Consider the following 13829-nt stretch of genomic DNA (forward strand, 5'->3'; position numbering starts at 1 on the left):
GTAAATAGATTTATTTCTTCTTACATTTCTTACTTAGATCACTGACTGAATCATCTTTCGATCATTATTATATGCTGTCATGCATTTTGATCGTGTGCTTACGATAAACAGGAAATCAATTTCGCGCGATTAAAGTAAAATGAGAACCGTACAAAGGGTAATTACGGGGGAAAAATATCGTTGGGTAGAAATAAAAAAACCCAATTTGTTTTCATCATAGAATACATGAACACGTTTTTTTCTGTATATTCATATAGATATTTTTCATCAGTCAAAAATGGACAAAACTCTGATATTTGTTTCTTTTATCCTTCATATTTCATAGAAAATGGTTGTTTAAAACATGATTTTTCATTGTGTTTACCAAAAATCTAAGCCCCGGTACACCCTATGAAACAATTAAGATATTGTTATGAATCATCATTAAAAGAATTTATATCTTGAATTTCATATACCTTTCATTTACCAGATCTTGACCTCAAGAAGCTGTTATATTAACTGAACAATAATTATGAACAGGTATTACACAACCAGTGTTTTATAAGTATTTTGTAAGATTCAGTCATGTTTGAATTTAATGTTTTTCAAATTTTCCTTTTCTGTGAATTCAACCTATCGCGATTTGCTGCAAAATGAAAAAATCGCAATCTTTTGATGATTCTTTTCTGACTGCAATTTTAACCTGCTTTACAGTACAAGTACCCTATGATGTATTGTCAGCAAACCCTTAAGATTCATTAATAAAAATCATGTATTATGTTGAGAAGATAAATATAACTGAAAAGGGAAATAATGAGGTTGGCACCTGAAATTATAGTAATGTCAATCATCCAAAAACCACTTGGATTTGAAGATGGGGACCTTATATGTGCATAAATTTTATTTGTGACCCATGTCACATGCCATTTTTTGGAAATATAGGGCCCCAAACAGAAATGATAATATTCCTGAAATTTTTGATAAAATTTGACATGGAAATTGATAACTTGAAGAAATCAAACAAATATTTATAGTTTGAACTATTATTTAGTTAGGATTTTTTTAAGTGTGAAGTTGAACACATATAGTGACTAAAGTAACAGTACTCTAAAACTAGTGAGTTATGAAAATTTTTCATCCCCACAAACATATTTACAAGCATTTGTTTAGTACATGTATTAATTTACAAAATAGAACTTGCTACCAACAAATTACATTCCCACAAACCAGGAAAATTTTGGCTACCCACGAACATCGACCCCCACGAATAAAAATGATTCCACAGTATGTATAATAATGTAGTGAAGAACCTTTACGAATATGAAAAAAGGAAGTAAAAATTTACACAGATAGAAGAGAATAATGCAACATAGAATTAAGAAAAGCCTAAAGAATAAAAAAATAATAAATTGAAATTTGATAAGCATGGATATGTAAACAATTAATTAATATTCATGTGTAAATGTACTGAAGAAGAAGAAGTAAACATAATAAGAATATATAAAATCAAGAATCATAGACTTCAGGCAGGAATTCCCTTACATAGCACTAGAGATTAGATTATAAGTCAAAATGTATAATTAAAGATCTAGTTATTTCAAAATAGATACATGTATGACAATGTTTTTCAGATGGTTGAAACAGGAATAGAGGTAGCCAGGAGTTAGCTGTACCTGTTTACTGCCGAGAATATATCGTACATTGTGGAGAATGGCTCTTGTCCAGTGGCGCTTTACACAACTTCCTCTTCGGCTGGTGACTAGATGCAAAGAATTTGTATCTTGGCTTTTACTTATCAAACAGACTTTATTCTACAATGAATTTTCATCCTGCATGGTGGCAATAGAAACAGCAGCAGAGCCATTGTTTTGGACTGTGGAGAAATTTTCAAGATATTTTGGACCAGTAAGCTAGCTATCTAATACTATTACCCTTTCCAGTACTGTAGTGTAGACATTTAAAATAATCAACTTTCAAGTTTTTTAGAAGTCAATGCTGACTTCAGGGAAAGCTATCACTGCTTGTAAGAAAAGGTTTTGTTTAATACGAATGCACACAATAAAGGCATCTGATTAGAAAGAGAAGGTTACAAAGATCTTAAGATTAAGGAGAAAAATATAGTAAAACATAAAGCAGATGCAGACTTATTTTAAAGATTAAAAAATCTGAAAAAATATGAAGGGGGTTCATTGGTGTCCTCTCTACGACCATTGGTTGAGAAAAAGTTTAAATATCGCTCAATTAAGTTGTAACTTTGCCTCAAAAAAGGGTATCCTATTTTTATCAGTGGGCATAGGATTTATTTTTAGAATAAGAAAAATCCAGTCTATACTCAGAATTCCTGTGTCTATGGGGACACATTGATGTTAAATTTTCATAGAAAATAATATATAATGTCAATTCAAAATAATTTGTTTTGAATTTGATATACATCTCTATTCCTGTCCCATGTTTGTTTTATGGGAATTTTTTAGTTCTAAAATAGTATAAAATAAAGTGTATTTTTTTTAAGAAGTGGGATAGGGGTCCAAAAAAGTGATTGTCTTAAATTAAAAAAGTGTACATCATATTTCAGTGAAAATATATCTTCAATGTACCTCCATAGACATAGACAAATGTATCTTGTGGTTTTTGAGTGCCATTTTAGGAATAGGGTACCTTACTTTGAGACAAAGTTACAACTTAAATAAGCAAACTTAGACATTTTTCGCAACAAATAGTTGTAGAGAGGATACCAATGAACCCCCTTCCTATTATTTCAGATTTTTAAATCTTGAAAATAAGTATGTACCTGCGCAGTTTGACAGTTGTTTTGACTGATTAAAAAGGCATTGTCCATTAACGTTCTTGTATGCGTACTTTTCAAACAAAATGACATGTTGGACTTCGTATTTATTGTTTTTATATCTTTTGGCTACATTTTTGGTCAGTTTCCGGCAGAAACAAGCCAGTTCAAAAAATTATTACATTCTTATCCTCAAAATATACAAAATGGCCGCACACCCCCCTTAAAGCATGCTATTTTTAGGACAGATTCCAGTACTGGTACATATTTTGTAGCAGATTTAACATACCGTTTTAGCTCACATCAACCAAACGTTCATGTGAGCTTTTCTGATCACCTGTCATCAGTCTGTCCATCCATCCGTCTGAAAACTTTTTACATTTTCGACTTCTTCTCCTGAACCACTTGGCCAATTTCAAACAAACTTGGCACAAGGATTTTTAGGAAGAGGGGATTCAAAATTGTAAAAATGAAGTAAATTTTTGACAAGCGGAGATAATAAGGATTTATTGAAAATTTGGTGATATTTTTCCAAAATCTTCTTCTCAATAATCATTAGGTCAGATAAGCTGAAAGTTGTGTCGGAGCATCCTCAGATAGTGTACATTCAAGTTTTTTTCAAATCATGGTCCCCAGGGGTGAGGTGGGGCCACAATGGGGAGTCGGAAGTTTAAAATAGGAGTATATAGAGTATATAGAGATAATCTTTAAAAATATTCTTCTCAAAAACCATTTGGCCAGAAAAGCTGAAACGATTGTTGAAGAATCCTCAGATAGTGTTGATTCAAGTTTGTTTATGGTCCCTTGGGGTAAGGTGGGTCCACAAGGGGGGGGGGGGGATTTGATATTTAACATAGGAATATAGAGAGTTAAACTTTAAAAATCATCTCCTCAAACACCATTTGGCCAAAAAGCTGAAACTTGATTGGGGTTGATGTTATACATAATATAAACTTGTATGGAAGCATCCTCAGATAGTATAGATTCAAATTTGTTCAAATCATGGTCCCCAGGGGTAAGGTGGGGCCACAATGGGAAGGGGGGGGGTCAAAGTTTTATATATGAGTATATATACTTCATCTTTTAAAACCTTTTTCTCAAACACAATTTGGCCAGATAAGCTGAAACTTAAGTGGAAGCATCCTCAGATAGTGTAGATTCCTGTTTGTTCAAATCATGGGGCCTGAGGGTAAGGTGGGGCCACAATGGGGGGTCAAAGTTTTATATAGGAATATATGGAGTACATCTTTAAAAATCTTCTAATCAAATACCATTAAGCCAGAAAAGCTGAAACTTGTGTTGAAGCATCCTCAGATAGTGTTGATTTAAGTTTGTTCAAATCATGGTCCGGGGGGGGGGTACGGTGGGGCCACAATGGGGAGGGGGTTAATGTTTTACATAGAAATATATAGAGTTAATCTTTTAAAATCTTCTACTCAAACACTATCAGGCCAGAAAAGCTGAAACTAGTGTTGAAGCATGTTAAATAGTGCAGATTCAATTTCGTTCAAATCATGGTCCCTGGGTATAAGTTGGGGCCTCAATGGTGGGTGGGTCAAATTTTTACCTAGGAATATAAAAAGAAATTTTATTTTAAATCCTATCCAGAACACGACTGGCCAGAAAAGTTGTAACTTATGGGAAGTATCATCAGGTAGGGTAGATCCAAGTTTGGTCAAATTATGATCTCCAGGGGTAGGGTAGGCCCACAATGGGGAGAGATTTAATCTTTACAAAGGTATATATAGAGAAAAATCTTTTTAAATCAATTTTTTCAGGAATCGGGTGGAGCCACATGGGGGTCCAATTTTACAAAGGAGAACATTTTCAATTCACCAAGCATTTTGAAATATTGTTGATTCTTTAAATTAGACTTTAGCCCCTGGGCAATTCTTAGGCTTCACAAGTTTGATATAGGTTTATATCCCATTTGATTTAGATCTTCTTGAGAACTGTAATTTTATATATGTGAAATGACTACACTGTGACAAAAAGGGATCAATGATTAACAGAATATTCAGGGAAAAAATTGTTTTTTTAGCACAGGATCTGTTAGCCTACAGTGTCCATATTTTTTGGTATGACTCCATAAAGCTGATTTTATGATCTCTGATGTTGCTCAGGTGAGCAATGTGGCCCATGGGCCTCTTGTTTACTTCTTCTCTAGAACCACAAGACCAAATTTAACCAAATTGGTACAAAGCATTCTTATGGGAAGGGGATTCTAGATTGTAAAAATAAAGGGTGTTACCCTTTTTAAAACGGAGACAATTATAAAACAGTGAAAATAGGGTTGGTTTCTTAAAAAAATCTTTTTCTCAAGAACCACTGCACTAGGAATGCCAATATTTACATCATAGCTTGTATATATAGTGAAGATTCTATTAGTAAATTATTAAAATTGTGACCCCCATACCAATACCGGGACCCCAAAAGGGGTTCAAAGTTTAACATAGAAATATATAGGGAAAATGTTTAAAAACCTTCCTCTCAAGAACTTCAATGCTACAATTTGTGATATTACTATGCAAGCATCTTTAAATAGTGAAAATTCTAAATTGTTAACACCATGACCCCTGGACCAATACCAGGGCCCCAAGAGGGGTTCAAAGTTTAATATAGAAATATATATGAGGAAATTTTTAAAAATCTTCTTCTCATGAACTACAATGCTACAATTTGTGACATTACTATGCAAGCATCCTCAAATAGTATAGATTCTAAATTGTTAAAACCGTGACCCCTGGACTAATACTAGGGCCCCAAGAGGGGTTCAAAGTTTAATATAGAAATATGTACGAGGAAAATGTTTAAAAATCTTCTCAAGTACTACAATACTACAAATTGATAGATTTCTATGTAAATATCCTCAAATAGTGTAGATTCTAAATCATAAAAACCGTAACCCCAGATCAATACTGGTACACCAACAGGGGTTCGAATTTCAAAATTCAAATATACCTGTATATTGAAATTGGTTGAATACAGTTTGTGAGAATATTATGCAAGCATTCTAAGGTAGTGTACTAGTAGATTCTAAATTGTTAAAGTCATTACCTCCAGACCAATACTGGGTCCCCAAGATGGGTTCAAAGTTCAATATGTAAGTATAGAGGATAAATGTGTGAAAATCTTCTTCTCAAGAAATACTAGTACAATGCTACATTAATATTTAGATACAGTATTTAACTATTTATAAGCATCCTCATACCTTCATATCCTCATATCAAGGCTACATAGACCTTCTTTCACTTTTTAAATAATTATGTATTCATTTTACAATTTTGTTATCTTTAATATGTTGAGGCCTAGGATAAGATTGGCCAGTAACTGTTGATGCATCTTAAATCCTAAGATATCTTAGCTACAATGTCCCAAAAAGTAGGTTTCTTTTTGTATGTTGTTTAATATATTGCCAAATCTTGGAATATAAGAGATATTTTAATACTTTTAAAAAGTTTCATATTTAAACAGATACAAGAACTTTTGTTCAGGTGAGCAATGTGGCCCATGGGCTTCTTGTCTTGATTCAGATCATGAGACTGGGAATTTTGTTTTAAAGGATCTATATTTCAGAAGAATCTAGCAGTTTTCAAAGCTTCCACCTATCGAAAGAATATGAATGATGTGTATATTCATGACTGTAATCAAAGTAGATATTGACTATGTAATCGTTTCAGATATTCATGGTTCTTGTGGTGTGCTTAACTACTTCAGTGGTGGTGATTTTCTATATCTGTCTCCTTCCCCATGTTTATGATCAGAGCCTAAGTAAAACCATGTTTCATCTTATTTTTGGACATTGGCTCCTTGCCAACATTGTTTTTAACTATGTTATGGCAGCTTTTACCGATCCAGGGCATCCACCAAGGGTAAGTTACTCTAATATGCTTCCACGATCTCCATAGTGAATTATACAGTACCAACCAGACACAACATATCAGAAAACAGGTTAAGAAGTCTTGTTGCTTTAGTTTTATTAGTCAGCATTATAAAGTAAAACTAGACCTGTTTTTGTCTTCAACAAAAAGGAAGGGCTTTTTGACAGCCCTTACATTTAGAGTTAGTCCCTTATTATCCCCTCGCGCAACTTGTTGCAAAGGGGATATAGCATCGCTGCTGTGCGTGAGTGTGTATGTATGTGTGTCTACTTCAGCCTGGAAGCAAGATTTAAAGAAAACCCTTGCACCGATGTTTATCAAACTTCGTACACTTATTTTGCATAGTAAAATGACAAACCCTTTTAATTTTCAAGTCAATTAGTTGAATACTTTTTAATTTTACAAAAAAATAAAACAATTTTAAACAGAAATTGTATGTACGACTTGACAATAACTACTTCACCACTGTGAAACTCTAAAAATATTTGCTTGAAAACTGTTTAAGAAAACATTACATGCATGAGTTGAAGTTATTCATGTTAACAGAAACTCCTATAGACGATTTTCATCCGGTCATAAAACCGTAAATACTCAATACTTTTCAATGAAACTTTGAATAAATGTTTACTTAATTACTTCAATTTAAACAATGTCTCTAAGTCTTCTAAAAATTCCCAAGTTTTTTTAATGATTTTTTGTTTTTTCATACCCCCCCCCCCTTTTCTCAATTTTGGAACCTTATATCTCAAAATGGTAAAAGATAGAAAAATGCCTACCCTTACAATTTTGTACAACTTGACAAGATACATCTAACTCTAAAAGTAAGGAAGAAAGTTTATGTGTATCATTAACAATTGCTATAAGCCTATGTAATCAAAATTTAAATATCTTTAACCGTATTTAAAAAATCCTTAACAAAACTTTGTCGAGAATAATAATAATAAATAAAAAGACAAATATTGTCGAGAAGCCCTAATAATATCCATGTGCAAAGATAAGTTGTTTAAAACCCCACAAATCTGTCTATGTAAAAATTAAGGCCCATTAAAGGATATTGGATTTTTCAGGTTCTATGTAATGGTTATAAGCCAAAAACTTACTTGGCACTTTCCAATAAGGCAACAATAAGCATTAGGCCTAAAATAGATCATTTTGAGTTTGGTCTTGTAAATAAACTAAATATTGATTACCCAGTACCACTTTTTTTGCATTGGTCCTTTTAGTCCACATTGCGTCATGACAAAGCATGTGCATAGGTGAGCATATTTCGAAATCTCAGCACATTGGTTATTATTGTACAAACAATGGTAGGGGACGGTGTGATTCTGTAAGATTAAAATGTTAATACTTGGATATATCAATGTCTGTTTTTATTTAAAATTCTTTTCCAATCCAATTTGATTTAAAAAAATGACTTTAACTGAGCACTTCCAAATGAGTGAATTTTACGTTTTTTAAATTCATGCAATAGGTTATTTTGATTTTGCAAGAATTTTCTCTCTGTTTTAATTTCATCTGTAAATATCAATTCTCATGGATAATGTGAAAGCTGATAACTTTCCATGAAATGTGTTTTTTCTCTCCTATTGTGTTTCTATGAGGTTGTGTTTACCCCAATTATCTGCAGCGGTTGAGTATGTCAACTGTAATGTCTAACAAAGGGAAACTTATTGGATAGTTACAGGAAACTTATTAGAGGGTTGCAGGACTATAAGATATTTTCTGGACTCGGTTTAACATAAGATGACATAAAAAAAATGATGTAATTATACCTTTAAAACAAACTGTACCATTCTGTGCAAGAAACAAACTGAACTGTGGAAGAAACACATCATACTGTTCACAAATCAAACCATACTTTATTGTACTGTCGGATTAAAGTCAAATCAATCTTTTTAGCAATATTAAAAAATTATTACCAATCTTATAAGAATTAAAACTTCCATCTGCTTACTGGTTTTCGGTACATTCCACACAACTTATCAAAACAGCAGGGTTCAATATTCCATCTATGAAATCATGTACTTGTCTTTTCTAAATGAGTTATTCGTTAAATGTAAAAAGTGAAATGTTAAAAGTAAACTCTTTATTGATTTATTGATAGGAATTTTGAAGAGTTAATCTTTAAAAATCTTCTTTTACGAACTAATTTACCATGCAGGAAACTTAAACTTGTGTGGAAGCATCCTGAGGTAGTGTAGATTAAAAGTTGTGAAAATCATGACCCCTATACACATGGATGTGTCTGGTTGGTACTGAAGTAAGATGAGGTGTAATTTTTTGTAGATATGATTTTGCTGTAATAAATTTGCACCAATGATTTTTTTTTATTTTTTGGATAGGAAATTCCAGAAACAGTTTCTATATGCAAGAAGTGCATTTCTCCGAAGCCTCCGAGAGCTCATCACTGTAGCATCTGTAATAAATGTGTGCTTAAGATGGATCACCATTGTCGTATCCTAATTAACATGTTTACTTGTTGACTTTGTTAATATTGTATTTATACCCCCTGCAAACAAAGTTTGGGGGTATATAGGAATCACCCCGTCCATCCGTCCGTCCGTCTGTCCGTCCGTTCGAAATTCATGTCCAGTCCATATCTTTCTTATGGAGAAACATTGAAAGTTCTAAACTAACACAAAGATTGCTTATGACCGAAGGGTGTGTCATGACCTTGACCCAAGGTCATTCGGTCAAGGTCAATGGCAGAAAAAGTGCAAATTTCGTGTCCAGTCCATATCTTTCTTATGGAGAAACATTAGAAGTTCTTACTTTACACAAAGATTGCTTATGACCTAATGGTGTGTCATGACCTTGACCCAAGATCATTTGGGCAAGGTCAAGGTCACTGGCAGAAAAAGTGCGAAATTCGTGTCCGGTCCATATCTTTATTATGGACAATTATTGGAAGTTCTTAATTCACATAAAGATTGCTTATAACCTTAAGGTGTGTCATGACTTTGACCCAAGGTCATTTGAGAGAGTTCAATGTCATTGTTCAAAAATTGGTTGATTCCTGTTTGTGTCATGTCTTGTATAAATGGAAATAATTAGATGCTAAAATTTGACACAAAGCTTGCTTGTCCCAGGCCACATTAAATTATTTTTTAAATTCTCATCATTGTCTCTCTGAAAATGGCCTTCCTCGATTTATTTTTTTTTTTTTTTGAAAAAAATGTGTGGAAAAAAAATGTCGAAAAAAAAATTGGGCTCAGTATACCAATAATTCAAAATGTTTATATAAATGGCTGCTTCACATGTGGATTTTCGTTTTGATTCGAGTCATGTTTGTTAACAAAAGGATGCAAATGTCCTCATGCATTTATGGTTAACTTGAAATAAAATGGAATTTAAAGATTAGAAATTGGTTTGTGTACTCATATTAGCATTAACAGTTTTAAAAAATAGAGCAGTTGTTATTTATAGACAATGGACTGTGAAATAGATTCATCAAATATTTTCTATAATAGAAAAAATACATGAATTATTATTTTTTCTTAGTGGGGAGTATCAATTGTGAGCTTGCCCACAGTACCTCTAGTTGATTCAAAGATTAAAGAAAAATTCCAAGGAAAAATTAGAGGCAGATGTAAAGAGGTAATTAAATAAAAATTAAATCTTGCCTGATTTGTTGAAACAATCACCTTTCTATTGATGATTTAGTGACCTTATCAGTGACATTTGCAATTTGAAACTCAGTCACTTGCTTACATTACTGACCTGTTTATTGACCTTTCTTGTTGACATGCCTAGCTTTTAATTCATTACACGATTTTGAACGGTTTCGTAGGAAATCCTAAAAAATGGGCAGGTAAACAGGGTTTTACTGTGAGGATTATATAAATAAGAAAAAGTAATTTTATTAAATAAGTTGGATTGTAATACCTTTTCCAACTCTTAAAATAAAAGTCAAGAAACAGGTTTTTAATTTTCTTTTTCTTTGTCCATTCATTATATTATTAATTTTAAATATTTTTTAATTATTATTTCTTTGATATTCCATAGTTTATGTTATAAAAAAATAATGTGATTTAGAATTTTATCAAATGATATTGTATCATATACTGCAATATATCAATTTAAAAATTCAGTCAAATAATCCAATATTAAACAGATTCATGATATGATACAATGCAATTGTTTGTTATACAGTTTGAATAATATGATACTGTAATAATGTTGTATTGAACGTATCGTATATTATGATACAATATTGCATAACAGATTGTGATAAAGTATCATATTGTACATATAATAAACAATATCATATAATATGATACAAAGTTGTATTTTAGGTATAACATTGTATCATACCATATGATAAATATTTTATATCGTAGACTTATAAAAACTAAAACCTTTTCCACTCTGTGTGATATAAACAGAAAATTCTCCTACCCATGTGATATTAACCCTAGGAGTGTGAAATAAGATTTATATTACACCCCTCTCCAGCAATCTTTGGATGTTAATCACAACCCTCTCCGTTCATCATTTCATATTATGACGTAGAGCTTGGTGTGCGTTGTTCAACTCCGATCTCTTTTTATGACTTCAAATAGTAATGTCGACGTCAACCTGATATACAAACAGCTTGCGCAAAATTTTTAGAGTCGCTGTACATCAGCCCGAGAGCCATCAGGTTTGCAGGCTGATATACAGCAACTTTTAATTTTCTACCACTTTTGTTATATATGTTTTAACAAAATATATATATCAACTGATAAAAAGATTAAGATCAAAACGTATGAAAAGTTTGAATAAAAATTTGTACCTAGCTTCGTGCCTAGATGAGCTTCAAGAAAAGGCAAAACTGGCGTAAAACGACATAATAGTGCACAATTTCAAACTTTAGACTACCTATCCTGTAAAATTCAAAGTTTTATCTCTTTTTGAGATAAGCTCTGCACTAAATAGGTTGTGAAAATTTGCAAAATTGGCCGTAAATCGTGACCAGAAGTGACGACAGGAAAATATCAGAAATGAATGAAGTTAACATTAAGTCATATCATCTGAGACTGTGAAAATATGGTGAGATTGGTCAAATAGTGTTTGAGAAATCGCGTGCATGTAATTTGGATAAAAAAAAATCGTAATAAAATTATTTTAAATGCTTTAGGAATGCATTTCTAATGTTCAAATGAAATTTGAGAGGCGGTCGTTGAGTTATAAGGAGGATAAAGGGCTCCCAATTCTTTGTCATGTTAACAAGGCTCGTGCCCTGTTTTTGTTTATATAGGATCAATATACCAGTAAAAATCTTTTTCTAGATGATTTGCCTTATTATTTACTTTAAGCATAAATAAACAGTTCCTTATGTTAAACACATTTATTTAAGGTTTTAAACTGGAATTTTTTACTTCAGCATTCAAAATGTTAACAAAACCTTTGTTTACACAGTAAAGATTATGAGCTCTGTAACTTGCATAAAACTCAACGAATGACACTCAAATTTTCGTTGCCTATTAAAAATGCCTTATGAAAACATTGTAAACATTAAAATCGGAAAAATAAGTTTTGACCAAAATCATGACCTTGCCCCTTTAACCTAAGTTATGTTGCTCAGGTGAGGGATGTTGCCCATGGGTCCTTGTCTTTCATTTCTAATGCAAAGATACCTGCATAAAATCACTGTTTATAACAATATGTAGAAGTTAAGCTAGAATAAATATGAGTAGGAATATCAATTTTAATAGATTCTTTACTTGACGATTTCACAATTAAATTGACTTTAATACCTCAATTCATCAATTATTCACCTTAAATTGTTGACCAGCTTGGATTAATAACTGTGTGGGATTCTTTAATCATCGATACTTTTTCCAGTTTTGTGTCTTCATGCTGTCGGGAACTATTTATGTGTGTGTGACAGGACTAGACTTGTTCAAGCAACACTTCTATGGGGATAAGGTAAAAGAAGGTTCAACAGGAGATACCGTAAACCAACTTTTATTTGCGGTGACTTTATTTCATGATTCACTTCCGATAAACTGGTTCACGATGTGTAATGTTTGCCACCAAGCGTTATCCAGACATGTGTTATTATAACAAACATACATGGACTGCTTAACTGCGAGAAATATTCCCCACCCCGAGGCTTTTGCCTACCTTGCGAAACTTTCTCGCAGACGAATAAAAGTTGGTTTGCTGTTGTCTACAAGAAAAGCTTGTCATTTTCAAGCTTTTTCTCTTTTTTTCATTCCCTTTGGTCTTTTTCTTATTTTCAATCTTTTACTGTATATATATACAAAAACGTTATTATCAATGAATGGACATGATATTTGTTTCAGTATTACCCATTCCCAGCTGTCTTGTATCCTCTGAACATGGCCTATGACATAGTATATGGTGAACCAGATGTAAGTGGCAAGATACATGTAATTTATTTGACAAAATCTTTTATGTCATCTGTAATTTTGATAGCTTGACACACAAATATGTATATATGATGGATCTTAAAGGGATCTTTTTAGCAAACGTGAACCAGAAGTTTGACAGAGGATATATATGGATTAATCTTTCCCCCAATAAATGCAATGCTATATTTTGTGACAATGATTTATTTTTGCAAATATGTTTCTTTATATAATTCCCAGTAGAGCAAAAACCTTCAATTTTGTGTGAACTCTTTAGCGGTTCAAAAGGTCAGATTTTTTAAATCACAATGATTACCGCGTGAGGATTGCCATATTATGAACATATAAACTGTTGTGTTAATAATTCTGATCGATTTCCTTTTCTTAAACGTAATTGTAAACAAAAAACAACAGTGTAAGAAATTTCACTGGGAAATGATACATTATCGGTTTTTCTGAGAACCCTACTTGCATCACAGGATTTGATAATGTAACGAGTTCATATCCTGGTTAACTTTTTGGTTTTCCTGGGCTGAAGGCTATAGTTTTCGTTCTTTTTTATTGAGTCGGCTCGCAAAACAATCGAATCTTTGTTATCATAGCCGTTTCTGCGAAAATTTTGCCCTATATTATTCATGCGCTAAGAAAATAGTGCGTGCATTAACAACTTTTGTTTACGTAATTGCTTATTTGAAAGGGTTAAACAATCAGATTTTTGTGAAATCACTGCCCATGATCTCGACAACTTACACGGGGTAAACCTTGTTCCGTACTAATGAAGGTAACTAATTGAGAAGCTCCGAATGGAAAATGTGCGTAAAATCTATT

The 13829-nt window shown here is 32.5% G+C and overlaps 1 protein-coding gene across 3 annotated transcripts in view; it reads left to right on the forward strand.

Moving 5' to 3' along the window:
• LOC128179742 (palmitoyltransferase ZDHHC16-like) overlaps positions 1-13829 on the forward strand; it is a 52685-nt gene that overhangs the window by 19465 nt on the left and 19391 nt on the right. For 2 of the 3 annotated variants that reach the window (XM_052847301.1, XM_052847300.1), the window contains exons 2-6: positions 1611-1884; positions 6445-6636; positions 8988-9099; positions 12422-12555; positions 12936-13004. In XM_052847301.1, coding sequence (XP_052703261.1) covers positions 1690-1884; positions 6445-6636; positions 8988-9099; positions 12422-12555; positions 12936-13004 — 702 coding nt within the window. In that variant the 5' untranslated portion in view covers positions 1611-1689. Of the gene's footprint in view, positions 1-1610; positions 1885-6444; positions 6637-8987; positions 9100-10146; positions 10243-12421; positions 12556-12935; positions 13005-13829 lie in introns of all 3 variants that reach the window. The other variant, XM_052847302.1, reaches the window with a different exon arrangement.

The sequence above is a fragment of the Crassostrea angulata genome, chromosome 4, assembly GCF_025612915.1.
Source record: "Crassostrea angulata isolate pt1a10 chromosome 4, ASM2561291v2, whole genome shotgun sequence".
NCBI lineage: Eukaryota > Metazoa > Mollusca > Bivalvia > Ostreida > Ostreidae > Magallana > Magallana angulata.